A 27,005-nucleotide genomic window follows, 5' to 3' on the forward strand; every position below is an offset into this window, starting at 1 on the left:
ACTATATATACATTGTATATAGTGGTATATACATTGCCTTGTTAAAAACAAAACAACATAGCAGTCTTGTTGTTCTTGCCTACCATGGCAATGAAAAAAGTGGCATGAAAAAAAATAGTCCAAAATAATGTCTTAAACACTGGGGGGAAAATGTCAAAGCACCCCAAAACACCATCAGAACAGGCTTTTGAATCAATTGTCTCTGCCAGGGGCAAGAGACTGGAATTTAACACAGCTTGGAGTCAGCTTGGGTCTTAGGAGCCAAAACAATCTCTTGCTGCCAAAGCAAATGATCCATTTCTGGCAAGGAAAAAGCCAATCCATCTCTGAGAGACAAGAGGTCATAGAGAACTTGCAAGGGGGCAGCCTTGTCTCAGGTATCTGCTGGTTTTAGAAACAAATTGTATGCATAGAGAGAAATGGAGGCAGGGAGAGGATTTTCTCAGCAGAGGTGCTGCTGTTTTGGGGAAAAAAAAAACCTCAAGTGGCAATCTCCTCATTATGGGACTTTATAACCATTTTAGTCACCAGGCTTTTGAATGTGACTTTCCCTCCCATTTCTTATCCTTGCCTATTTCCACCGCATCCAGTATTTGTGTTTTGTACAAAGTTACTGTTTTTTTAATTTACATAATTTCTGACAAGCTTAACACAATATTATGAACTTATCACAGAATCTATTACTAAAAACAGAAATCCTTTAACAAGTTTATGATCATCACAAATGTAGGATTGCCAAACATGAGTGTTGAGTATCTTAAAAATCCAAGCTAGAAGTTATGCAAATAAGGGCAGATGTCAATTATTGATATTTAAGAAAGAACAGAGGAAACAAAGTTGGCACAGATCCATTTGTAGAAGGGAGACTTAATTATTTCTAATAGTCACAACCTGCCTTCCTATAGTGGCATCAAATTGATTAACCAACAAAAGGGAAAAACAACAACAACTATAACAATCATTTTAAAAATAGCAACACAAATATCAAAAGCAGCAACACCAGGGCTTATTTAAAGTGATAGTAGATCCAAGATACAGATGAGCTTCAGATGTATAATACCACACTGGATCCTTGGCAGGAAGGAAGAGGGCGTATTGGCTCTAGAAATGGCGGTAAGAAATGATAATTGCTGCGACAGACAATATAATTTTAAAATTCAGAAGAAACTTTTCTGAATTTATTGTATGGCAGTTACAAAAGAATAAAGGAAAATGAAACAGATCTTCACAACAGTAAAAAAAAAAATTAAAACCAAAATACCATTGTATTATTCCTAAGACTTCCAGATGTTCACAGCTAAAACAAAGCCAAACAATAGTCTTCATTTTTGCTAGAGGTAATAGACTGAAAGGCTAATAGTGATAAAGGTTGTAATCAATTATCATTAGAACTTGAAGTCCTAAAATAAATTAAATAAAGGTCAAAAAAAATTCTTGTGCAATAATCTGGTATAAACAAAGTTAATGAAAAAGAACTGTCCTTCACTTATGTTGTGGTTTTTGCTTTGAGTTTTTAAAAAAATTAAAAACAGTATTTGTTCTCTGAAGCTTCTACATAATATAGAGGTCCAGATGTTCTAATAGCCAAATACAAGCCTTGTGCGTTCCTTGCTTTCATTTTTTCCTTTCCAAACAGATTACTTTTGGCTGTCTTTTTTTTCCTTGGCAATCCTCTTCGTCACTCCACTGAAATATTTCTCACGAAAGGAATCATGACATTTGTATTGCAGATACTGGCTATCCAATATGTGAGAATTATAGTCGTCCTCCTATATGGGATTAAAAGACAATGTGAAGACATGAAGCACGCTTTGTTATGTCTTGAAATGCTAGAAGAGCTCGACTGCTAAACTATGGTAACAATACTAATTCTTACTCTGCTCTTCATTTTTCTAAAATATTTGGTTGCTGATTCCTGCAAAGATCGGCTGGTGAAATGATGACAGTATCAATAATAAAATGGATTAGACTCTCCCGCATGAGCATACTTGCCAATCATTCTCATCATGAGAAGACTTGTATGATATTTCAAGATATATGAATTGGATGTAAAACAGTCATTTTAATTGACACCCCATTCTACCCCACTCCAGGGGTTTAAATTACTCTTCATAATGTATAGAAGGAGACCTATGATACTTCCTGTGTTTTACATGCTAGTTCAGTTGTTTTAATGTCCTGTTGATAGTTTCCTTATTTTGTGCATTATTTGTTGCTGTGAAGAGTCTTTAATGTGAGCCAAAATGCAAGGCAAAATTAATTCTATTAGTAAATGCTCAATGAAAATATAAGTGCCTGTTAGTGTGAAGCCAACCAATCAAACATATTAGTGCACTTATAAAGTTATGCTGGGAACACTGCATATCTGAAGACATTGGCCTCAATTTAATAATTTATTGTTTGTTAAAGTTCAGATCTAGATGAGCGTCAAATTTGTATATTCCCTCCTTTAGAAACCCTTTTCTTTTAACTTAAACATACAAAAAGAAAAATAAATCAGAAAAGAGGGAGATAGAGAAAAAAGAAAGAAAGAAAGAGAGAGAGAGAGAAAGAAAAAAAGAAAAAGAAAAAAGAAAGATTTTATATAGGAAGATTGCTTGAGATAACAGTCCTTCACCAAATAGGTGTTTTTAGCATGTATTTTACTCTGCAAACACAAAGCTTATAGGAGTAGCCAAAGCTGCAAATGTACATTTTGGTTTCCAAATGCAGAGGAATTCAATTTCTGAAAGCACTCATATGTTGAGAAATTTAAACTTAGCTGAATAAAGATAATGCGAGTAAATCTTTGAGAATGCAAGGCGTAAAAAGATTCAACCTATCTAACAAACATTCTCAAGGTAAGATTTTAATGCATTTGCTCCCTTAATAACAAGCTCTTGTGCATATTGATCTGAACAGTACCAGTATGGATAACATTAAATATGTATTAAAATATACATTATCACAAGAATGCATACCCTGATATTACAGTAAAATGCTACCAACACTAATTCTAACAAACATAAATGTTTATCCTATGTCACTAACATAAGGTTACAAGCTGATATGCTGGTCAATGACAATTAGAGGATGGATTAGAGGATGGATGGGGATGTGTCAACATACGGAAGATGTTTAGATGACACCATCATCACAGGAAAAATATTATAATGAGATCTTGTTCCTTGGGATTACTGCATTGACACCTGTCAAGTTTAATGCTATTTTTACCCACTGGAAGTCAAAGGATTTTAAATCTTTATTTATTTATGTGTCTTAAATTTTAAGATTAAATCTTAATCTCTGAACTGTGACTGGTTAATGGACTTTTAAGATTTTTAGTGGGTTTTTATTAAAATGCTATGCTATGATAAAAAAGCTACCAGTGTGTGACTAATACGTCCCTATTGTATTAGGTATACACAGCAATAATATTTTCACATACATTGTTAGGGTATGAAAATACCTTACAGTTCAAACCAATAATTTAAAGATAATATTGCCTTTAACCAACTGCAAAAGTAATACATACATCTTGCTATTTACAGATCAACTACTTGTTAATTTTCTATACTCTGCCACCATAAAGCCCTACTTGAGCATGGCTTTATGGTGAGCCCTACTTCTTCATTTAATGCAGACTAAATGTTTAAAATAGTTTTTCCTGTTCTCTTAAGAGAGTTACTGTATTTTCTTGCCGGCAGTGCAAGCAATTTAAATGCCAAGTGATCAAAACTAATTTATTGATACAGAGTTACACATTTATTTAAATGTGCAATATAGATAACATGATAACTGATAGATAACATGCAATATAATAGCACATCATTCATCTAATGTAATTCATCTAATACTAAAAATCAGAAAAGACCATTTCAAGCAAGATACTCAGTCCAGATAATAAAGAATTAAAAACAATTCTAGTTCTTTTAAGCATTTTGTTATTTTATGGTTATGGGTTTTTCAAGTAATTTTCCAACATGATAGTTAGAAAATATTTCTTTGTCAATGTATGTATGTTTATTTTTATCAATGTAAAATTATGGTACTCCCATCCCTTTCAAATGTTAGAACTGGAGAAGTTCCTTAAATTTTTGGTACACTAAAAAGGGTGAAATGCAACGAATGCTATTGTTAATAGAGTACTGTGTAATACAGTACTTAGAATATGTGTGTGCACACACGTGTGTATTTTCAGTGTTACTGATCATAGCAATAAAAATGACATAACTTTACCAAGTTATGGTAAAGTTTTTAAAGTTCATGTCAGAAATTGCGATTTTAAAAAATCCAACTGCTGCCAAAGAGTTCACTATGAAGTCAGGGGAAATGATTTTTGAGAAGACACCAAGAGAATTGCCCTGTCATAAAAATAATAAAATGCTTTACTTTGTCTACTAAAATGAAATTACTCAGTGATGCATAGTTCAAAATTTATTAAATGTAAGTGATTTTTCACTTGTCTTAATTGGATTTTTTATTGTTTCTCACTCTGATTAATTTTGGGTCTCTTTTAATAACGTTAGATATGAAAAAGAAATCTGAAAGCTGGTAACAATCAACATCTAGTAATGACGTCTCCATATGATGTTCCCCACATGAATCGTGCAGAGGACTGTATGAATTTAATACATCCACTAGAAGAATAGTGTCTTCCTTTCCCTTCTATTCTCTTTGAAGTTTCATTGTACGAGCTGAAACCAGCTCAGATTCACATTAATATAGCACATTAATATATCTAGAGACTCTATCTAGAGACTGCTTTCAGATGACTTTCATGCTTTTAAAATGGGGGAAGACCATAAATGAGGGAAGACCATAAATTCAGATGACTATCAGAATCAGATCTGGTCTATGAATCCAAACAAAGAGACGCCCTGACACATTGCACAAAATATTCCAAAATTGTGATCACTGTCCTCCCTTCCAGAGAATAGGGGAAACTCAAAACCTTTTAAGTGAAGTCAATGTGCCACACTTAAGTAAAGCAAGTAAAATGAAGAAAATTAAAGTGAAGAAAATAAAACAAAGGGGGGAGGGGGAAGACTTTAAAAAAACCCATCAGATATTCTTCAGAAAGAATGAAATGAAACTAAATACTTCTTTCCTGGACTGTGTTCAAGTTCATTAAATGTTTTGGCTTTCTGTTTTGATATTTATAAGCATTCACAAACTTTCTAAACTTGCTTTAAAAATATAGCTTGGCATGGTAAACACCTTACAACAGTGCAGTAGAAAAACCCATGAGAAAGCTGACAGCTCCTTCCTTGCATGAAAGCCCATCCAAACAATTACCTCAAATTCTTTCACCTTTTCCATGGTTATCAGGTATCTTGATGTGTGGTTGGAAAGCGTCTGCTCACAGTTGCTAACAAGTTTCAGGCAAGGGTGCTGAGGTATAATCTCTTCTGTATATCTGGAAGGAATAAACAGTCAAAGAGCTTATGAACGGTAATATGTGAATCTGAAACAGAACTGCCAGAGGGGTTGATTCAAACTGAATTAGACTATACACTTCCACATGGTTCATAGCCTTATTAAATTTTCCAGAAACAATGTGTGCTAATTGCTTTCAGAATCCATAGAAAAAGAAAGAAAGAAAGAAAGAAAGAAAGAAAGAAAGAAAGAAAGAAAGAAAGAAGAAAGAAAGAAAGAAAGAAAGAAAGAAAGAAAGAAAGAAAGAAAGAAAGAAAGAAAGAAAGAAAGAAAGAAAGAAAGAAAGAAAGAAAGGTTGCAGGTAAAAGTTTGGTTTAAATAGGATAAATATACCATGTGGATTTTTCTTGCAACAGTTATTTAAATAAATTATTAAAATCTGCCTAATAGAAGCATTTTTTAAAAAGCTGTCCATACAATGCTAAGCTGTTTTTCTAAATCTGAGAAATATGTTTCTGCCATCCTGAGTTTATTAGAGCAAGGATAAGTTACATATGTAATTAATACCCATTTTCCAAGCTGCAAATTGTTTACCAATAAATCTAAATGTTTTCATTTTCAGTAAAATCTAGCAAATATCCAGTGTTTAGTACTCACTGATTACCATGTGCTTGTAACAAAATAATATACAAATAGGGAAAATATCCTCACCGACTTCAGAATCTATTCTCTCCTGTTCTATATATTAAAATCTGAGATCTATTGTAATATAGAATAGGGACTTACTCTGGTTTGTACACAGGCAACCAGTAGACCAATCTTCCTCCAAGAACCAAATACTTTGCCGCAAATTTTAACAGGTCAAAGATTATATCACTCAGCTGATAATTTGAAGAAACTAGGTTATGATTTTCAGTGCTAGGAGATATTTGGAAAAGAGTTAAATTAAAATTAATAAGAGTTATTGATACTTGGATGTTTCACAGTAAGAACAAAAACTAAATGTTTATTATCTCTCACAAGAATCGAAATGTTTTCTCCTAGTCTTTAAAAATGCACTAATTTGCTTGGTCTGTTTAGTCTAATTAAGAATAAGTGTAAATAGAGTTTCTCATATAAAGTTTGGATTTAAGAAAATTTAATGCACTCTTTATAAGAAGAGCAAAATTGTAGCAGTAATATAGAAATTAAAACAAAAAAGATCTGGAAAAACACATGGTGATTCAATTTTATAAACTTTGGTAGGAGTTGGAGTGGGACTTGAAAAGGTAATGCAAGATTATACTTGGTACAGTATAATGATGCAAGATTATACTTGGTACAGATTTCAAACTGACGATTTCTGGTCAATACTTTAAAGCATAGCCTTACTGACACGCATAACACATGTCCAATATATACTTGGCTTTACAAACTCAATTATATATAGGAGTTTGGATGAAACAGAAGATAAATTTTGCTTTGAAGCCCAAATAATCAATTATATTGCAAAAGTTCAGCCAAACTACTTCAAATCAGCCATGGTTTGGCAAAACAAAACCCATAATGTTTTTGAGTCTTTGCCAAAATAAAACCCACAGAATCCCAGAATGATTTAATAGGCTGAATATGGCAAAAGTGGAGTGCATCGCCCCCTCCCCTTCCTCTAAGTGGCCTTTATGCTTGTTTGATCCTCTTCCACAAGCTACTGCTGTTGCCTCAGCGTGACTTAACCCACTATCTGCCTTTTCATGGCCTTCCTCTCCCCACATCTTCTTAGCTACCACTGACCATGCGAGGATTTTGCCGGCTCACCTCTCAAAACCACTCTTTTCCAGAATGTTTCATTCCAAATCAAGAACAAAACAGCCCTGTTCAGTATAAAAGCATACATGTTTCAAAAAACCTGCTCTTCCATGTACGTAGCATGTTGGTAATTGTTATTGCCGGTCTTCAAAGTTACAATGACATCTGGTAAGATTTAGATGAAGAACTCTAATTAATATTAGTGAATAATCTTTTCTGCCCTTTTTAACTATTTTCCAGAGATTACACCAAAATGTACCACTATTTTCCATATGGGAGCAATAATTTAGATAAATTCCTAATCCCAAAATTTAGCCGAGAAGAACAAGAGATACACAAACCAAGCAAATGCTATATAAAAACTCCCTAATTAAAAACAGCATGGTTGAGTTGGTTACTACTTTGGCTGAAGATTACAGCATTCAGCAAATGTTTTCACAGCCACAGCTAGCTTTCTGTTCAGATTTGTGATTCATAATCCAAGCTCTGCCTACCTTTTTTCAATCATTTTTGGTGTTTCCCGCTGTGAACCAATTTTTCTGGTGGCTTCCCGAATGCCATATGGTGCTACAAAGAAAATAAATACAAGACACATATTGGTTTACACAACTCTGAAATTTTAGCTGCTACTGCTGCATTAACAGCAAGTATTCTCTCCATAGTCTTAATATACAAACAGATATACATACATTCAAAACCTGTAATCCAATTGTTGAACCAACTACACGGACTTCATTCAAGGACCCAAAGGAGACCTGTTACATTTAAAATCCTTTTGATAGTTAAATAACCAGGTGTTCCCATACAGATTAGCCCATCCATTCTGATGTTTTACCCTATATCTGGTCACTGATAAAACCTTGACTGATAAACTAAACTACAGAAGGCTGTGCTGCAATACATCGGCTAATCTTTTAACACAGCACAGAATTCTTAGCTAGAGAGATGAGATCGCTTTCTTCAAATCAACATTCAGCTAACTGAATTTGATCCTGCTGCCTAAGCTGGTTTTATCTGAACATAATACAAATCCATTTTTTTTTAAAAAAAAGAGGTTATTCAGTCAGCTGTGGCCTGAATGTCCTTTTACTCTGTCTTTTGTCACTTGCTTTGGGCATCTCAAGGGAATGGGAAACAGGATGCAAGTATTTATAATGATAAAATTGTGATATTACAAAGGAATTCTTCTTTTGCGCAATGGCTTTTCAGTGTTAGAACGTAAATACCACCACTATTTGCTAGTATCCAGACCCCTAAGCTCCCTTGAGTGAATTGCTTTAATTAATTAACTCACCATTAAGATCCACGAGCTTTGGAAATGATGGGTGGTCTGTCACCATGGTCCTCCCCCTCTTTAAAAAGAACTATTGATGCGATTCTTTTTAGCTGGCTAATATATGGGAGCGTTTACAAAGGTTCCATTAATCTCAACAAATCCCAAACTGAAACCAGTGAAATGTTATAAAAAGCTCCACTGAATCAAGAACTAGTAGGCACTGTTTGCTAACTTACATCTGATTCAACATTTAAACTGTGCTTCTTTATAATTTATGTTTTTAATAAGCCTAGTAAAAACAAATTAAAACTAAACTGTAAGAAAAAAGAAAACCACAATAAAAATTGACCAATTGAAAGTGCAGGAGAAAAAAAGAAAAAGGCAACAAAGACAATAATAAAATGGCTTCCAACCTTTATCACACTAAGCATAAGCTCCTATAGTAACTTTTCACCTTCTTTTAAAAGTCACAAATAATAACTCTTCTCTCCTTAACTTTTATCCATACACAATCCAGAAATTGTCATTTTTCAGTTCTGGTTCAGCAAAGTCCATTAGACGTTACCAGAAATATCAAACAAATAGTTTATTCCTGAATAAATACTCCATCTTTGTATTTTTCATTTTTGCTCTTCCTAGCGTTAATCTTTAAATCCTTCCAAGGGTATCACAAGATTTGATCTTTCATCAATCCTTGGCATTCAAGAGCTTTCAAAACTTCAAAGCTTTCACCAGCCTACTTTGTAAATCCCATAAAATGGCATCATGCAGGATTTCTTATTGCAGCTGTTTTACGTCTAGATCCTTTCCCCAATTTGTGGTTGTTTCCCACAAATATATTATTTAATTGTATACTTGTTTTTTCAAATCTTATCACAAAAAAAACCAATATTCCAAATCTCTCTGGTCTTCCAATCCACTTAAAACTTTCTTAAATCATTTTTTTTTTTTGCCAAATGTATATTTTTAAAGGGAGGGATGCGGTGGCTCAGTGGCTAAGAGGCTGAGCTTGTTGATCGAAAGGTCAGCAGTTCAAATCCCTAGTGCCGTGTAATGGGGTGAGCTCCCATTACTTGTCCCAGCTTCTGCCAACCTAGCAGTTCGAAAGCATGAAAAAATGCAAGTAGAAAAATAGGGACTACCTTTGGTGGGAAGGTAATGGCGTTCCATGTACCTTTGGCAGACATGCCGACCACATGACCACGGAGATGTCTTCGGACAGCGCTAGCTCTTCGGCTTTGAAACAGAGATGAGCACCGCCCCCTAGAGTCGGGAATGACTAGTACATATGTGCAAGGGGAACCTTTACCTTTACCTATTTTTTAAAAAAATCCTAAATTTCTGTTTAAAATTTCCTAAATCCAAAAAATGTAAAACTTATCAGGTGTCAAATTAAGCTTGCCATTTTGAACGCCTGTGAGAGCCATAAAATGGTTAAATTGAGCATTTCTGACTGTTGTTAAAAAATGAGTTTAGCTGAATTAACATCAGTTTTAAAAGTTCCAATTCTGGTGAGAGCAAAAATCGTCTCCCTTGGCTCCTGGCACTCAAACCTATTGGAGGCCGTCATTCCAAACATCTGTGGGCAGCCTCCCCTTTTCTCCTTCTCCAGAGAGAAGGAGCTTTCACAGCAGTCGTGATCTTCAGACTGGTTTTCTTTTTACATTTAATTCAGCATTTAAACTGTACAGTTTTAATTGTTCACACTTTGACACTGTTGTAAAACTATTCTTACTTTACAGTAAGTTTAATATTTTAGTCCATTTTCACATTTAAATATTATTTTATCTGTTTATTAGATTTACGTGCTGTCCTTCTCCTCTAAATGCTGGATGATTATTAATATATTTGGCTGAAGGATACTTTAGGTTTTCCTATATTCTATGGAAAATATTTTTGGAAGTGATTAATGAGAGAATTTATTTTACAATCAGTATTAAAGCATAAATTTACACTTTTGCTCTGAGGGAAATAAACTCTTTTTCTCTAAATAGTGCTATAATTCATACCTTTTAAATACTGATTAAGTATGGATTCAAAGTAAGCATAAAAATGGGATTTTGTTACTTTTATGAAATTCACAATGCTTCAACAAGTAATAGAATTAATTAGGCTCAATTTAAACCAAAAAGAGGACAATCCTAATTTTACATTATTTAGTCCATGTAAATATTTAGTTGGTATGGTGTTAAATTCTATGTTACTTTTCCAACCAAATCACATTTCCTATATTACATAATCATACACAGCAAAGAGGTATTTAAAATATTTAGCTTATTACTGGAGTTTTTCTAACTAATCCCAATAAAAAAAAAAACAAGCCCAATAAGCAAAGGCAGGAAAACTTTGGCATATGGTGTTACTCCAGAAACAAAGAAAGATGGGGAAGCAACAAGACAATGCACCATATAACATATGTATAAACAATGCAGCATTCCATTAATATTTTTAAGCCATTAATAATTTATACTCACTGGAAATAATCTTGACTTGGTCAGAAAAGTAACACAGAATTTAATGCCAACAAAAGGAGAAACGATCATATTTTGCAATGCACACCTAGAATTCCTCTCTGTTTGCTTATGGAAATTCCAGATGCAAGTATTATATTTGAAATTAATATGCTTCACATGTACTAACTTTACTTTTTTTTGAAGGGAGAGTATAACGAGAGCAAATGCTTATGTACTCATTAACAGAAATAAACTTGTATGCCGGTACTGTGATGTTTCCAAAATACTGAGATATGTTTCTACTGGGTTTACTTTTACACAAAATAACATATACTTGAGTTCAATAGTCCTGAAAAATACTAGCATATTTTTAAAGGTCCAGATGTTCCTATTCTCATATTTCATCATACACATCAATCTCTATAACAAGCTTATGGATATTTCCATTTTGCCACCATCCCCATGGTCTGCATTCATGAATTAAAGCTATTTCAGGTTTTTCATCTTAACTTACGGTCTGTAATGATTGCATCAAACTGCACTCCCTTCCTCCATATGGGTTTTGATGCATCAGAAACAAATATGTCAAGGTAGTATTTCTCCAAACCGTACTGGCGAAGGTTAGCTCTGATATTTTCATCAGGTCCTCTCCACTTTTGATTCTTTCTACTAGCTTTGCCTTAGAGTGATGACAAAGGGGGGAAAAATCATGGTGAGATTAAAATAATCTCCAATGTTTCTTTTGTCACTGCAATTCATTTATATTCCATTCAACTAAATAACATTTGGTTAGAATATTTCCTTTCACCTTAAATAGATCATAAGTGAATGTCAATGATGATAACACCTAATTCATAATAAAATAGTCACAACTGTTCAGTAAGTTCTAGAAGAAAACAAAAACTTGCATGGTAGCATTTCCTACAGGTAGTGCTCAGGTTACGTCCGTTCTTTCAGCATTCAAACTTACAACAGTGCTGAACAAGGGAGACTTATGACTTCCTTGGGAGTCCAATCATCACAAGGAACGCATTATTGTGATCTGGGCACTCAGTGCCTGGCTTGCAATTACAAAGTTGCAGCGAGCTGCAGTCATGTGATTGCAATTGCTGATTTCCCTTCTGGTTTCCCATAAGCAAGTTCATGGGAAGCCGGCACAAATCAGAACTTGAAGTCAAGTGACGTCCTAACTTAACCATTTTCATAGTCTTCAGTTAACTCTAGCAACTGGGACCGCTGAAACTAATGTTGTTAAGCGACATGATCATACAACATCACACTTTAGGGCTACACAGCTTAGCAATGGCAATTCTGGTCCCAATTGTCATTGTAAGCCAAAGACTACCTATATTTCATTTAAAATAACAAAACTTTTAAAGCTGCTATTATACTTTAGGATGACTTGGAAATATTTGAACAAATAAATTCCTGTTTCCTCTTTGCAGGATTTTTGGATAGTATACAAAACTAGAACTCATTTCTTCTCTCGGATGAGATAGATACATAGCGATTCTGGACAGGGTACAACTTTTACTGTATCTCGTGAGAAAAACCCACTATCATTGCTAGAAAAGAAAACAAATGATGACTATAAATCAACACATTATAAGAAACTCAACCCATGACTCTCAATTTATGGCTGGGATTTTATGCACACACCATAAGTTGATTACATCCCCTAGATTTTTTTTTTTTTATAGTCAACCATCATTCCATTTTGTAAACAGCCACCTAAATTCCCATGTGACTGAAAAATTAATCTGAAGGAAGGAATGGTCTTCCTTGAACAATCAGGAGTAAAATTCAACTGCATTTTTTTTTTACAGTAAAATTGTCTGTCTATCATAGCTCACTATGAGAAAGACTATGTGAGGCTGTGAGTAATTACTACTGTCTGATAAATTTCCTGGGTTCAGGAGCTGTTTTGAGATTACCATACTTTATGTAATTAATTAATTTGTACTAGTAAATAATGAAAAGGACATACCCAACCCATGTACTATATTATAATCTATATCTGTGCCACAGACATATGCTCCAAAATGCGCAGAAGCTATAAGAAGTCCACCTGCAAGCCAAAGAAAAGAAGCAAAATATGTTTATTATAATTCACAAAATATTCCACAGTAGGGTGGAGCATGACTTCATAAAAAGATTCCCAACATACTTGGAGTGCCTGAATATTTTGCCTTGTGTAATATAGACTAGGCTACTGTCATCATCACACAGAAATAATAATTTTTGACAATTGTTATCAGCAACCTTCAGGCCATGAATGTTTATTTCTTCTGCCAGAAGTCTCACCTTTTCTCACCAGTGCAAATTGTTTTAAATATTAATATTTAAATTGCCTTCATAGCAAAATTAGTCTATTGCTACTTAGTGCATACCTCATTTTGAACCAATTTACCTCATACAAAAAGTGCATCTCATACATGTGACACAAGCACCCTCTACTGTTTTGTTCAAGAAAGACAACTAACTGAAGGAATATCGGGAGTCATGTAAGAAATACCATTGTTTAGACAACACAGCAAATTTTTAAAAGATCTATGATGAACTCCAGTATTAAATCTGAAATTTGTTCAGCGCAAGGGGCACACAAATAGCTTCCTTAATCATACAAATCCTGAAGGGAATTTTTTCATACACTTTAGTGCAGGAAGAAGAAAGGTGTAGTATCAAATAATTATAGTCTGTAAAGGAATCTGAAAATGACCTTGGGGAATGTTTGAAACAGCCATTAAAGGCAGGAAGGAAGATATGAGCTATTAGGAACTTGGAAAAGTCATTACACAGTCCAGAAATTGAAGCAAGAATGAGAAAGAAACTCAAGATGACCGTCTTTTCTTTAGTACAGGATAGGTAGACGGAAACTTGGAAGTAGCTTTCAAGAATCAATATTTATACACTATAATATTTCTAGAATTCCAGCAATGTCTGTTTCTTGAACTTGAAGGGCTGACATCAATTTTGAAAGCCTCTCCAAGTATTTTCTTTATCCTGTCTTATACGAAATATATGAAATCAAGACAGGATTACCTTGCGTTTCTTTCTCATATTTGCTTCAGTCTCGGGACTGTGCAATCCCTTTTCCAAATCCCTTTTCCAAGCCTTTTCCATGGTCCATTCTTTAATTCACTTGTTAACATCTTTTTCCTATCTGCCTCATTTTCAAATTCCTTTACTTAAGCCCACCAGCTCCTGAACCATAAACATCTGTATTCCTTCCCAAAATATTCTATAAACCAGTTTTCTTCAATCCAAATGAATGGGATTTCTGAGTGGTTACACTGGAATGAACCATAATGGGACAATGTCATAGATATAAACTATCCTTGTTTCTTTTTTCCTTCTGGATGAATCACTGTTAAGATTTTAGTCATCAAGCAGGTATTTTTGAACTACTTCCAGAGTATATGACTGATGCTGAAGTTTCTTCGAAGCTAATGACTTCTGATATCAATTGCAACAGGAACTGCATGAATAAAATAATTAAGCTGAATATTTTTAGGTAGTTGTCAATTCTAAGCAGTGATCTGGTATGGTTATAATGAAGCTCCAGAGCTAAAGATTAATATTAGAGTTTTTATAAAGAAGGCATGAGCCTAGAGAATAAATCACATTTAGATTACTAAGGATGTTGCATAATTATATCTGGATAATATATGCTGCATGTGTGTAACTTTGTTTACCAGCAGGAACGGAAACCTGTGCCTAAGTACCAGGGGTGGGTTCTACTTACCTTTACTATCAGTTCGCAATGGGAGCGTGCATGCTTTTGCGCATGCACAGAAGCTTCTGCGCATGCACAGATTGTCATTTATGACATCCGGGTGGAGTCTCCCGCCGCTTTTACTACCGGTTCTAAAGAACCAGACAGAACCACGAGCAACCCATCACTGCCAAGTACCCATTCTCAGTGTTGCTTATCTCCCACTCACAATGTTTCAGCACTTCCATACTGGCTGGGATTGCTTGGGAATTGTTGTTTAGCAACATCTAGAATGCCAAAGGTCTGTAGAAAGTGCATGTTCCCAAAAGCAAATTCTTCTATCTAAAAACTTGGAATATGGCCAGATAAATTTAGTGAAAGAAAAAGAAAATATGAGCAGATTATAAACGTAAAACTCCATGCACTTTTTTTTCCTTGATAAAGTTTGGAGGAGAGGAAATAGAGGAAGGGATACCTGTTCCCACAAAAGGATCAAACACAATGTTGTTTGGTTTTACTTTTCCGTGGTTTGCCATGATAAAAGCCAAGCCGGAATGCATGCTCGTGTTCCCAATAAAATGTCTTTTTTTTACACTGTAGGATTCAATAAGGTCCCTTTGTCCATTGGCAATCTATGGAATACATGGTTGGGAAGGCAGTGAGAGAAAAAGAACAAGAAAGATTTATTTTGGTTACCAAGCACTTCTAAAACATACAAAAAGAAACACAGAATAATTTTTTAAAAACCAGATGCGTAGATTTTATCAAATTACCACGTTGAACACATTAAAAACAGCACTTTTAATATGCTTTCCAATCCAGAATATTATTTTACTTTTCAATACAATTGAGTTCAACTACTAACTTGAAAATTGTAAAAGAGGGCACATATCTAAGCTTTTGTCAGCCGGATCTCCAGCACAGGTTTTCCCTTTGATGCTTGCTATCGGCTGCCACAGTAATGGGGAGGTGGGGGACATGGCATTGGGGTTTGGGAAGTGTGCTGGTGTGATGAAGGCCCATGTGGACTAAAAGGAAGGTTTGCTCTGCAGAATTATTGTGCTGCTGAATGGAGTTGTTTACAACCCAGTCAAGGCCAACGGTCCTAGAATTCCAGATGGACGAAAGCACTTGAAGATGTGCCACTATAGTGCCACTATGACACTATGTGGGAAGTGGATTGGACATTCAGCCTGGGTCCCTGGGGGGAGGGATTTGGAGAAACTTTCAATATGTAACTTTTGTACCTTTTGGCTCAGATCTTGCTTTTCTTTTGCTGCTATCATTTCAAACTCAGTAAAAGTACCTCTTCTCTACTTCAATGGAGTCAGGGATTTTCTTTCTTGGGTTTTGAAGAGAGGCAGGCCTGACAGCTTTAACAATTCTGAGACACATAATGCATCTATTTCCTTTTATTTCATCCATAAAGTCATACTCTTCAACATTTACTTCTTTCATATTCCAATCTGCCAAGGTTGTATTGTTGTTTTAAAAACTGATAATTTCATTATAATGTAGTACATTACTCACCCATCTTCCAAAGTACAAGCTAATAGGCTGTTCTGTACTGTTGCCTAGATAAATTCCATAATCTTCTAGAAACCAAAATGTATGATCTGGATTATTTAAATCTACACGTCCTTTAAATGGTAAAAACTGCAAAGACTATATGGTGTGAGGGGGTTGGGGAGGGGAGGAGAGAGGAATTGGAAACAATGCATTAATCAACAATATTATATTCGTGATATTGTTTATCCGTATCTACAGTATCTTTACTTTTATGATAAGTATATTACAAATAATTGAAGGCAGTTACTGCCAAAACATAAAATGTGCACTATTCTTAAGCTAAAAGATTATTTTTAAAAAGTTAGTAAAGCAGCATAGAATAAAAATATAGAGCGCTGGTGATCTATTAAAGCCAAAATATATCAGTTGTATTATGTATTCCTGATGGAAGATACACTTTTTAAAAATTGGATTTTTTTTCCCATTCTTTGAGGGTTAGCGAGCATATAGTTGCTTTAGCCTTGAGCTGCATGTGTTTTTTAAAATCAAAACTGTAGAGGGTTAATACACCTAATTTGCTTTTTACTGCTGTTTCCCTTGGTGAGGGAAACAAGCACCAAGGGAAACAGCAATGTAGAACATCCTTCCTGGCAGTCCCAGGTGTAATTTTATTTTTTTTTTCATTCCCTTCCTAACAGAGCGTGGGCTTTGTGGCCTGGCCCTCCCAAGCTGATGTTCAGATGGAGCAGACTCCTCTTGCCTCCCAGGGCACTCAGACCCTCGTTAGGAGCCTGCCTCCACTCTGCTCAGCCAAAGTATTCACCCTCAGACATGGAACACCAACCATTATTCTCGATTGGGGGTTTGTGCAATAGTTTTGCCAAGCAAATGTATGCAGCATGCAAAAAATTAATCCTTTCCCTTCTTCTCCCAACATCCAGGATCTTCTAGGTTGGAGTTGCAAAACATACACAACTTTGTTCATGAGTTATACAACTCATGAACAAAGTTGTGTATGTATGAATTGTTCATACACAACTCGAAAGTTTGTAAGTAGAGTCACATCTGCTGGCTTCTAACTTTTGGCTAGCTACTTGAACATTTATTTTTTACATTTTGAACCACAATACGCTGCTACTACTCCTATACATTTTACTATTTCTACACAATTAGTTCCTTAAACAAAACTGAAAAATTGTCCAGCTGAATCTTGGAAGTGTGCTGGAGGGATGGGAGTTGCAAAATTTAAAGACGGTGGATGGCTGTAGTTGCCCACCTTGAATATATCATATCTGAGACAATTGTGCAACCAAATATTAAGGCATTTTTTATACTATCTGAAGTGAGAAGAAATCAAGAATGTTGACAGGCTTTATAAAGAGATTATTTCCTAGATCTACAAGGTGGGAGGCTAAAGCAGAAAATTGCAAGCTTCCCAAAAGTTGTAAGAGGATATCTACTGATCTCCCTGGAATGCAGAGGATTATTTAGCCCTTTTTTGTTTTATACTATGTTTTAGAGTGTTAATGGAAGCAGGACACTTCTAAGAAGCAATTCCTCCAAATCTCTCCTCCCCACAAATAGTGATTTGGGATCATCAAAAGCGTCATGCTCATCCTTAAGGAAAAACATGTAAAATCTTGCCACAGAAATTTGGTCATATTATCACCAAATTTTAGTAAAACGACAGAATGCTGGATAGCACAAATAGAGAGCTGGACAATTGCCTGAGACCCATGGATCATTCATTGCTGGTGTGTCTTATGATATAATATGACATAGTCTGAAAAAAGACAAGGCACATAGCAAACAATGATCTCTTCATTGACTTGAAAAACAATGAGTGGAAGACTGACTCTACTTGAAAAATTCTGAGCCCGGGGCTAGGAAGACTTTAAAGCTAAATTTTAATAGGAAACCAACAGACGGCAACGATGTAGAGTCTAGGTTACAGCTTATGTAGGTATTTATTTAGCATATTTGTAACCTGTCTCCCAAATGCTCATGAGCATACAACGCAACAACAAAATAAATCTAAACACATTTTATTTAAAAATAAACATATAAAATTAAGAAACAAAATCTAATAAATATTAGCCAAAAGTCCGTAATTCTTTAATTATTAATTTCTTAAATTCTAAGTACAGGTACTTAGAATTGAAAGCCTTTCATAGTTCATTCATGAGAGAGAAATGTAAACATATCATGAGAGCTTCGTGAGGCTTAGTCTGAGGCTTGGTTGTAGCCCTGGGAAATACACGTGGAGGCATGAAATGAATTCTTCAGCATATGAAGGCTGCAATGTGACACTATTGAATGAATGAACAAAGACAACTTGGCTATGCATCAGGTATTAGAAGACAGGAGAGAGGCAATTGTGATTTATGTTTACAACAACAAAAGAATGTTAGCTCTCCAAAGCTATGTGATAAATGCTGCTATGTATGTACTTGTATTACGTTTCCCTCTGCAATATTATGAAATAAGAGATGTTTAAGCAATCGAAGAACTAAATTATTACTTACATCTATTCTTTGAATCTTCTCTGTTTGTGTTAGCGTTTTGTTGAAAGCATGGACTATTATTTTGTAGGTGAATTTGGACTGTAAATATGGAGCCTATAACAAAGCAAGACAATTTTGATTATGGTATAGGGTATGTGGTGCATGACACATACTAAATGAAAAGGTTTAGAATTTTTTCTTATACTAACCATTTTCTCTACTGGATAATTCTTCAGTGAAGAATGCAGTTCTTCTACGGATTTCCCATGACCCCACAGCTCAAATATTGATCTGAAAGCAAATAAATACAGGCATTCAAGAACGTTTTTATCCTACTTTGATTAAAAACCTCCACTCTCTCTACAAATGAGGTTATTTGAAACAGAATTTATAAATTTAAAGAATATATAGATAATATTTCTTCATAGCCAAAGGCCTGTAGCAGGGGTGGGTTCCACTTACCTTTACTACCAGTTTGCAGCGGGAGTACACGCATGCGCGCTTTTGCGCATGCCAGATCACCCATGATGATGTTGTGGCGGGTGAGCAGAGCCTCCCGCCGGTTTTACTACTGGTTCTATAGAACCGGGAGCAACCCACCACTGGCCTGTAGTATGTTTATAAAACTATGTGTCAGGCACAAAAGACCAAGACCATATGTGATGTTCCAATTAAACTTATTTATTACTAGTCATGACTATGCACAGGAATCTACTCAACTAATAGTTAGCACTGTTTTGGTGCTGGTTAAGGATCAACAGAATTCAGGAGAGGCTGGACTTAGTCCATTTGTGACTACTTAAGATACTCTAGGCTAATTCATCTTTTGACTCTGCTCTCAAGGTTCCATCATTCCTTCTACACTATGCAATAATATAAGAGCAGTGAATTATTATTTTAAGAAAGTATATATACAGATCCATACACAAATATACATTACATTCACATATATCCTGTTTTACCCAAAATAAAACATTTCCTGATAATAAGCCCAATCGGGCTTTTGTGCGCATGGCAATAAGGCCAAGCGCTTATTTCAGGGTTCAAAAAATATAAGATCGGGTCTTATTTTTGGGGAAACACGGTATACATTCACTGCTTAAAACTGTGACAAGATGGGCAAAATAAAATTAAAGTTGAGATCAACTGACAATCTAAAAGATGACCAAAATGTTGGGCTAGGTGTTACCTCAAGCTAGACTCTAAACATTATGGTGTTATATACATCAGCATTGCCTTTCTTGAACAGCGGTCATAAAATTGCAGTGACATATTACAAAAATGCAACATAAAAGATATAATGCACTTGATGTGTCAAAAAATCTATAGTACAAAAAACCATAACAAATGGCCATTATTTTCTGTCATTCTTGATTCACAAGGGCAAAGACATATTTTCAGGGGATATTTAAAAATCAATCCGATTATACTGCCAATATAACCACAATGAATCTTATTTTTAAAATGTCATCCTATATTACGGAAGTCAGGAAGAGAAAGGAGCTAGTAAGCCCTCCTTAGAATAATTTTCTTGGTTTGTAAGCCTAATTCCTGTTGATAAGGATTTGCTGCACTGATGTGGTACCAATCTGATTTGCTCATAACCAAGAGACAGTAGGATATAGTGGAAAAACAGGGAGCAAAGCTTTAGAGCAACAGCTAGTATTCACCTTGCAAGACTACTCAAGGCTGTCCTAAGTCCAATTTGAATAGGAGAAAAACACTGCATCACTGGCATACAAAAGGATTGTGGTTGTTTGCTCCATTAAACGAGGTAAACATTGTGGCACTGTATCTGAAGTCTTAGCTATGGGGTGAATAGAGATGTTGAAAAGTAAATGTGCCACGATACAATCCCTTTTGACAACTCTCTGTACAGGTTAAAGAGTATCCCAAGCAGGCTACATCTGATTCTCAAACTGGTGTTATAACTCCCGATGAGCAGCAGCAAATTTCTGTCAAATTTAGTATACATCCGGAGACTAAATCTCTCTAAAGTCTACAAAATAAGGATTACGTATTTACTTCCAGTGGCTTTGCAGCAGAGATGAATAAAATTTCCAATATTGTTTCTGTACAACTTCAAGTCATTTAATGGTATTTGTACAATGGTATTTGTACAAATAGCGCATGCAAAACAAAAATTCCTTGCATTACACCATCAGAAAACAAACCTGAAATCACTTAGTCTCATGCATAGAAACCAGGGTGGATAAAAATCAATGATTTTTTAAAAAAAAATCAAAAAAATCAGATTTTTTTTTTTTATTTAAATCAGATTTTCTTTATTTTTATCAAATTTATTTTAATAAAAAACTTTTGGGGTAAAAATCTATCGTAAGATAGTTTTCTATTTAAGATACATAAATAATTTAGTTTATTCAGCATGAAATGGAGCTTAGTTATGTAGCATGAGGCTGTATATTCTGCAACATTGGGACTATCCGTGAGTCAACAGTGGGTCAAAGGAGTAGCAGAGATGACAGTTGCTCTTTAAAAATTATGATTTAAATCGAGTTGATTTAAATCAAGCCTTTTTACTAGTGAATTAAATCATGATTTAAATTGTGATTTAAATCAACTCGATTTAAATCAAATCCACCCTGATAGAAACAATAATAGATAAAATATTTTGCCTCTTTTTTGACACAGATATAAACGCATTCTAGACAGAACAACTAAGACAGGACACTCTAACACTGCAATTTATTTTATTTATTAGAATTTGTCAAAGAACAAGAATAAAAGAAAAAAATACAATGACAGAGACAATAGGCACGTTAGTGCACTTATGCACGCCCTCTCTACTGACCACTTAAGTATGAAGTAAGGGTTCATAATTCATAAGCTAATCAAAGTTCTACTGGTATTGGCAGTGAGAGAGGGAGGGAGGGAGATTTCTACCTGTGTTAGAGAAGAAGGATGAGAAAGCTTAAAGGGAACCTTCATGCAAAAGGGAAGCAGGGACATTCTCCCTCTTATTCTTATTTTTTTAACAAGACTAGTCCTTACTTTGCACATACTGTTCGTTTCATTAGTCTTCTAGCTATCTCTTCAGAAGGCAAGTCAAGAATCCAAAACGGGCTCTGAAGTCAGGGGGAAAAAACCAGCAGTTATTACAAGGAACAGCACCGCAAATCAATAACATCGTTATTTAGGCAACTACAACCTTCCTTCCTTCCTTCCAACCTTCCTTCCTTCCTTCCTTTCTTTTTCATATGTATTTATGGAGCATTTATAAAATGTTTCCATCAAAACTACAATAAGTGGTATTGCAAAGGAGCAGCCAATGCAATAATAATGGAAATACAACATATAATTATAGTAGGCAAGCGTTATATAGGCAACCATGACAGCAGGCGCTCTAGAGTATTCAGGACCCAAAGGCTTTCCGAAACAACCAAGTTTTAATGAGCTTCTAGAGGACCAGGAGAGTGGAAGCTACCTACGGCAGAGGGGGGGCAGGCGGGGTTGGGGTGGGGGTAGATGGGGATAAACTATATGGGATTTTCAGCAGGAATTTTTTGTGTCCTTGGATGAGACAGGGAGAGTTTATATGAGGCAGGTAATTTAAAGATTCTATTAAAGCTAGATAATCTATTCTGCAATATTTTCCCCATTTTCACATCTAAAGCAGGGCATGAAAATCTGTGGTTATCCTTTATCTTTCCTCTTTTGAATAAAGGAGCCGTTAATCAGACTGTTAATGCTAATTTTCAGTATGCACCGACAAAGATACTGAGCTGTGAATAACATCACCACTTTTATTTTTAAAACCTGTATTTCCGCTCAGTTAAACCAGTCGTCAGCAAACATCAACAAAAAATTATTACTGAGATTGAAAAATTAGACTTCTTTCTACTCCCATTATGAATGCGTGATGGTAAACCCTATGGGGCACCAAATTTTACACCATTACATTACATTTGCTGTGTGGCATTGGTTGTTTTTAGAATCATTGGTTGTTTTTAGAATCAAAAAGCATATTGAACTTCATGAATGTATAACCAAAATTTGCAACTAGGTGCAAGCCTTAGTATCTTATCCCTCTCTCCTCCTAATGATTACACTTAGGACACCTACCTAACTCATGTTTTCCACATTGTCCCCCCATTGATCCGGAAGGGGCAGAAGCAAGTGAACATGAGAAGAAAAAAATATAAAACAGATGATGCTACACATTCAACTGTACCTCCACTTGTGAAGAAGGGGACCGACTGCACTGTTTATGACCTCTGTCACTGGAGAGTTTCAATCTTGCTGTTCACAATACCTATTTGGTGCTCTTCCTTTAATTAGTAACTCTGGCACATCAGGCCTGAACTAATGCTACTAAGGACAGCAAAGCTCCAGAGTGGATCTCCTTAGGGAGAAACCAATTGATTACCAAAGAAGAGCAGGTGATGTACGATGCTTTGTTGGAAAATGCTATTTAAATATCCAGCAAGATATATTGGTGACAGTTGCCAAGATACAAATTAGAGGAAGGGTGGGGGGAATTGGAGACATGTTGAAAAATGTGATGAAATGAAGATGAAATATAGCAAAATATATTTCCAGTGCATATTGGAAACAAAATGCTTTTTTTCCCCTCTTGCTTGCTTTGCTCACTTGTTTTAACCAACAGGGGTCTGGAAAATGATTCCTGAAATATTTTAATGTGACCCAAAATTTGGACCAGATTTGAAACTGTTGGCCCCTGAAATTCCACAACAACAGCAAAAAACTGGGAAGAAAAAGAGGTACAGAGGGACAAGTTATTTTGCAAGGGTTGAAGTACAGATACTTTTCAACTTATAAACATTTGTTTAGTGATAGTTTGAAGCTACAACAGCACTGGAAAAAAGTGACTTATGACCGTTTTTCATACATACAACCATTGCAGCATTCCCATGATCACTTGATCAAAATTTGGGCACTTGGCAATTGGCATGTATTTATAATAGCTGCACTGTCCTAGGGTCATGAGATAACCTTCCCAGCCAACAAGCAAAGTCAATGGAGAAGCCACATTTACTTAACGATCAGATGATTTACTTAACAATTTTATTTTATTTTACTTAACAGCAGTGATTCGTTTAACAACTGTAGCAAAAAGGTCTTAAAATGAAGAACAATTTACTTAACAACTGCCTCACTTAGCAATGGAAATTTTGGGGTCAACTGTGGTCCTAAGTCGTGGACTATCTGTATGGTCACATAAATGTCAAATAAGGAAGCAAATGCCTTGTTTTTATTCCAGGGAATGAACCTATCCATATACTGTGCTCAGCAATCATAGAATTCTGGAATTCAGGGCTCCCAGATTGTTCTAGCTTCTGCTTAAAAGCAGGGTTCACTGGCAAGACAACACTGCTCTCTGTAGCTGTCTTTCTTGGGCTATCTGCTCCTCAAAGGAAGTCTCAAGAGAAGATGATGTCCTTCAGACTTCCATGATTAGCCACGTAGCTAACCTTCTTGGCCTATCTGCTCCTCAAAGGAAATCTCAAGAGAAGGTGAAGTCCTTCAGACTTCCATGATTACCCATGGATTGCGAGGACAGGTACAGCTGCCAAAGATAATAGGTATTCTGTCACCCAACTGAAGGATATGGTATCAATTCTCAAAATGTAGATATGTGGCCAGAAAAATCTCAGATCCAAAAAAGGGTCCAATATACATGTAAACCATTTTGGGAACATAGCCTGCATTTTTATGGCACTGAACAACTGTCAACATTTTTCACAGGAAATATTTTTGTTTCCCACATCATACTTTTCAAATTATTTCATGCAAATAAAACATTGCATCAATGTAATTAGAATAATATTCCTTATTATCCTAAGAATAATATGCCATAATATTTTTTATCATGATTAAGATTAAAGCTTGGCTGCAGAAAATATTCATTTCACAAAACAATCTCATGAAAAACACATTTTATCTCTATCTAATTCTTACCTTTAATCTCAGTTCTTGTGAACTGCTGAACCTTCCATCACAGAGGGAAAGCAAAGACTTTATTTCCTAGAAGAAAGTAAAATATGATAAATCATTTTGGAAAATAACATCCTAAAATCGTCTAACACTGTTATTGCATTATTACAGTATACTTTATACTTTAAAAAATATGCCTTCTTTAAAAATGACTTCTGGAGAGCCAGTTTGGTGTAACAATGAAGGCACCACACTAGAAATTAGGAGATTGTGAGTTCTAGTCCCGCCTTAGGCACAAAACCAACTGATTCCCTTTGGGCCAGTCACTTTCTCACTAGCCTAGGAAGGTGGAAATGGGAAGCCACTTCTGAAATCTCGCCAAGAAAATTGCAGGAACGTACCCAGGCCTGTCACCAGGAATCAAAAACTGATTCGAAGGCACAAAATAATAATAATCAGAGGTGAATAATCCAGAGGTGAGTAGGTTTTCACGCTATAAATCATACTAGAAAACCCAGGATGCTAGTTGTTGCAGTTGCTTTCTCTTCCCACCCCTTCCAGAGTAGGTACAGCCAAATATTACTTCGCTGCATTGGAAGGAATGGGAATTAAGGCAGCCCCTTAAAATATTTACATCTTACCCCCAGATAAGTATAAACACAGAGAAGCAAAATAGCCAAGTGCTTTCCTTTCTACGAGTATGACTTTTGAGACCTGAATACAACAAATCCCAACCACTTGGGTAAGTGGTACTTTAGCAGGAAAAAGAAGAGAAGACAAGGCTGTATTTCAGGTTATCGAACCTGACACTAAGTCAAATGGGGGCAGGGCTATCCATTTGAGTGAATGAGGATGAAGTCGAATGTTCTCCCTGCAGTGCGGAGGGGAAAGATACAGTTGATATCAGTTGCTTTCCCAACAGGTAGCATTTACACTTCCTCGTCCATTCTCACCTCCCAATAATTGGCCCAACCTTGCAGAGAGGCAAGTAGGAAACATTCAGTCGTTCTCAGAGATTGCCTAGACAAGTACCAGCAGTTTTCTTGGCAAGGTTTTTCATGGGTGTTTACCATTGCCCCTTTCTTAGAGCTGGGAGAATGATTGGCACAAGGTCATTGATTCTGTGCCTAAGGCAGAAGTAGAACTCATGGTCTCCAGCCTGATCGCTTTAACAATTACATCAAAGTGTTTCTCAGGTATGGACCAGCCTTTGACGTCGACTAGAAAAGTGAAGCAGATGGGTGTCAAGGGAGGTTCATGTTGATGTTCATATTGCATCTTCAATAGAAATCTGCACAAAGAAGCTGTAAAGAGTATGTCCAAGATTTGAGCTTCCTGAAATTCTACCCAACCCTTTCTTTTTCTCCCGTTCCAAAGTATACTGCAATCAACTTCCGTATTGATATGTTACAGCAACAGGCATCCCACCTAGTAAAATCTGGAAGACCAGGGTAGGGACAGATCATCCTGATGGCTAATTGTCGACCACTCGAGAGCACACAATAATAATATTAATAAAAAATCCTCCCTTAATACTCTGAAGCTATGCTCAAATGCTATGGGCTCCTACACAACTATAACTTGAACAAACACAAATTGTCATAACGATCTCTCTTCCACCCCATTCCTTGGGTCGTCGTTCTTCTTTGAGGTGAATGTGGTGTTGTTATTTTATTTTTATTTTTTTTGGTTTTCCAGCTTGGGGAAATGCTCCAAGGCTCCTACCGGTAGTAGGAAACCCGCAGCCTGGAGCGTCACCGTGCCAGCGTAGGACTAGCAAAGGCCTAACATGACCCCATTTTATTCGTCTGCAAAAAAACAACAACAACCCCAAGGTTGTGGGGCTTTCCCTTCTGCAGCGCCTGGGATAAGCAAACGAATTCATACGGCGCCGCCGAACCAAGGCAGAGTTACGATAGTTCCGCAGGCGCGTTGGAGGCCGCGCGCGCTCAGCCCCCGGGAAATTCCAAATTGGCAGAAAGGGCGCGCGCGTGCGCTCCGCACCTCGGACTCACCGGCAACCGGAATTCTACGTTCTGCTGAGCTAGGAGCAGCAAGTACTGCCTATAGCCCGTTTTCGCCAACGCCATAGTCCCCGGCTCGCGCTCTCAGAGGCGGCCGTACGCGCGCGCGTGGAGCAGGAGGGGCGGGGTCAAGGCTGGGGAAAGGAGGAAAGCGGGATCGAAGCGCCCGGGAACTCGGAAAGAGAGAAGTGCAGGATTTTTTTTTTTTTTTTTTACCGATCTGAATGGTAGGGAAGGCGGTAGACTAACTTTATTGTCGCTTTGAATGTACACTAATACATTCCAGTGAAATTTCGTTGCATGCAGCGAATTTGCTACCATCTGAGCAAAGGCAATGACGGGGAGGTTAACTACTACTGCATCCTTACGGACCCTTGCTGCCATACAAATACCTCTGTAGGGACCTTATTGCCGTGCAAACTTTGTTTGACTTAATAAAAAAATTGTAATTTTTTTCCCAATAGC

At 36.1% G+C, this 27,005-nt stretch overlaps 1 protein-coding gene across 1 annotated transcript; it reads right to left on the reverse strand.

Annotated features, from left to right (window-relative positions):
* Nucleotides 1-1,164: 1,164 nt before the first annotated feature.
* TRMT11 (tRNA methyltransferase 11 homolog) lies at nt 1,165-26,610 on the reverse strand. Its single transcript, XM_070952765.1, has 13 exons — nt 26,532-26,610; nt 24,541-24,606; nt 21,613-21,686; nt 18,810-18,891; nt 18,622-18,714; nt 16,118-16,252; nt 15,063-15,219; nt 12,860-12,940; nt 11,387-11,551; nt 7,638-7,710; nt 6,145-6,276; nt 5,278-5,398; nt 1,165-1,769 (listed from the first exon to the last, which is right to left on the reverse strand). The coding sequence occupies exons 1-13, from the start codon at nt 26,604-26,606 to the stop codon at nt 1,638-1,640; spliced, it is 1,386 nt and encodes a 461-aa protein (XP_070808866.1). The 5' UTR covers nt 26,607-26,610; the 3' UTR covers nt 1,165-1,637.
* Nucleotides 26,611-27,005: the final 395 nt, after the last annotated feature.

The sequence above is a fragment of the Pituophis catenifer genome, unplaced genomic scaffold (genome assembly GCF_029215685.1).
Source record: "Pituophis catenifer annectens isolate HBS135680 unplaced genomic scaffold, rPitCat1.0.hap2 SCAF_1, whole genome shotgun sequence".
Lineage (NCBI taxonomy): Eukaryota > Metazoa > Chordata > Lepidosauria > Squamata > Colubridae > Pituophis > Pituophis catenifer.

Coding starts and splice junctions, on each gene's coding strand:
- TRMT11 (XM_070952765.1), bottom strand. CDS start 26,606: ATGGCGTTGGCGAAAACGGGCTATAGGCAGTACTTGCTGCTCCTAGCT. Junction 18,892..21,612: donor AAACGAACAGTATGTGCAAA/GTAAGGACTAGT, acceptor ATTTGCTTTCAG/ATCAATATTTGAGCTGTGGG. Junction 6,277..7,637: donor CCAAAAATGATTGAAAAAAG/GTAGGCAGAGCT, acceptor AATATCTCCTAG/CACTGAAAATCATAACCTAG.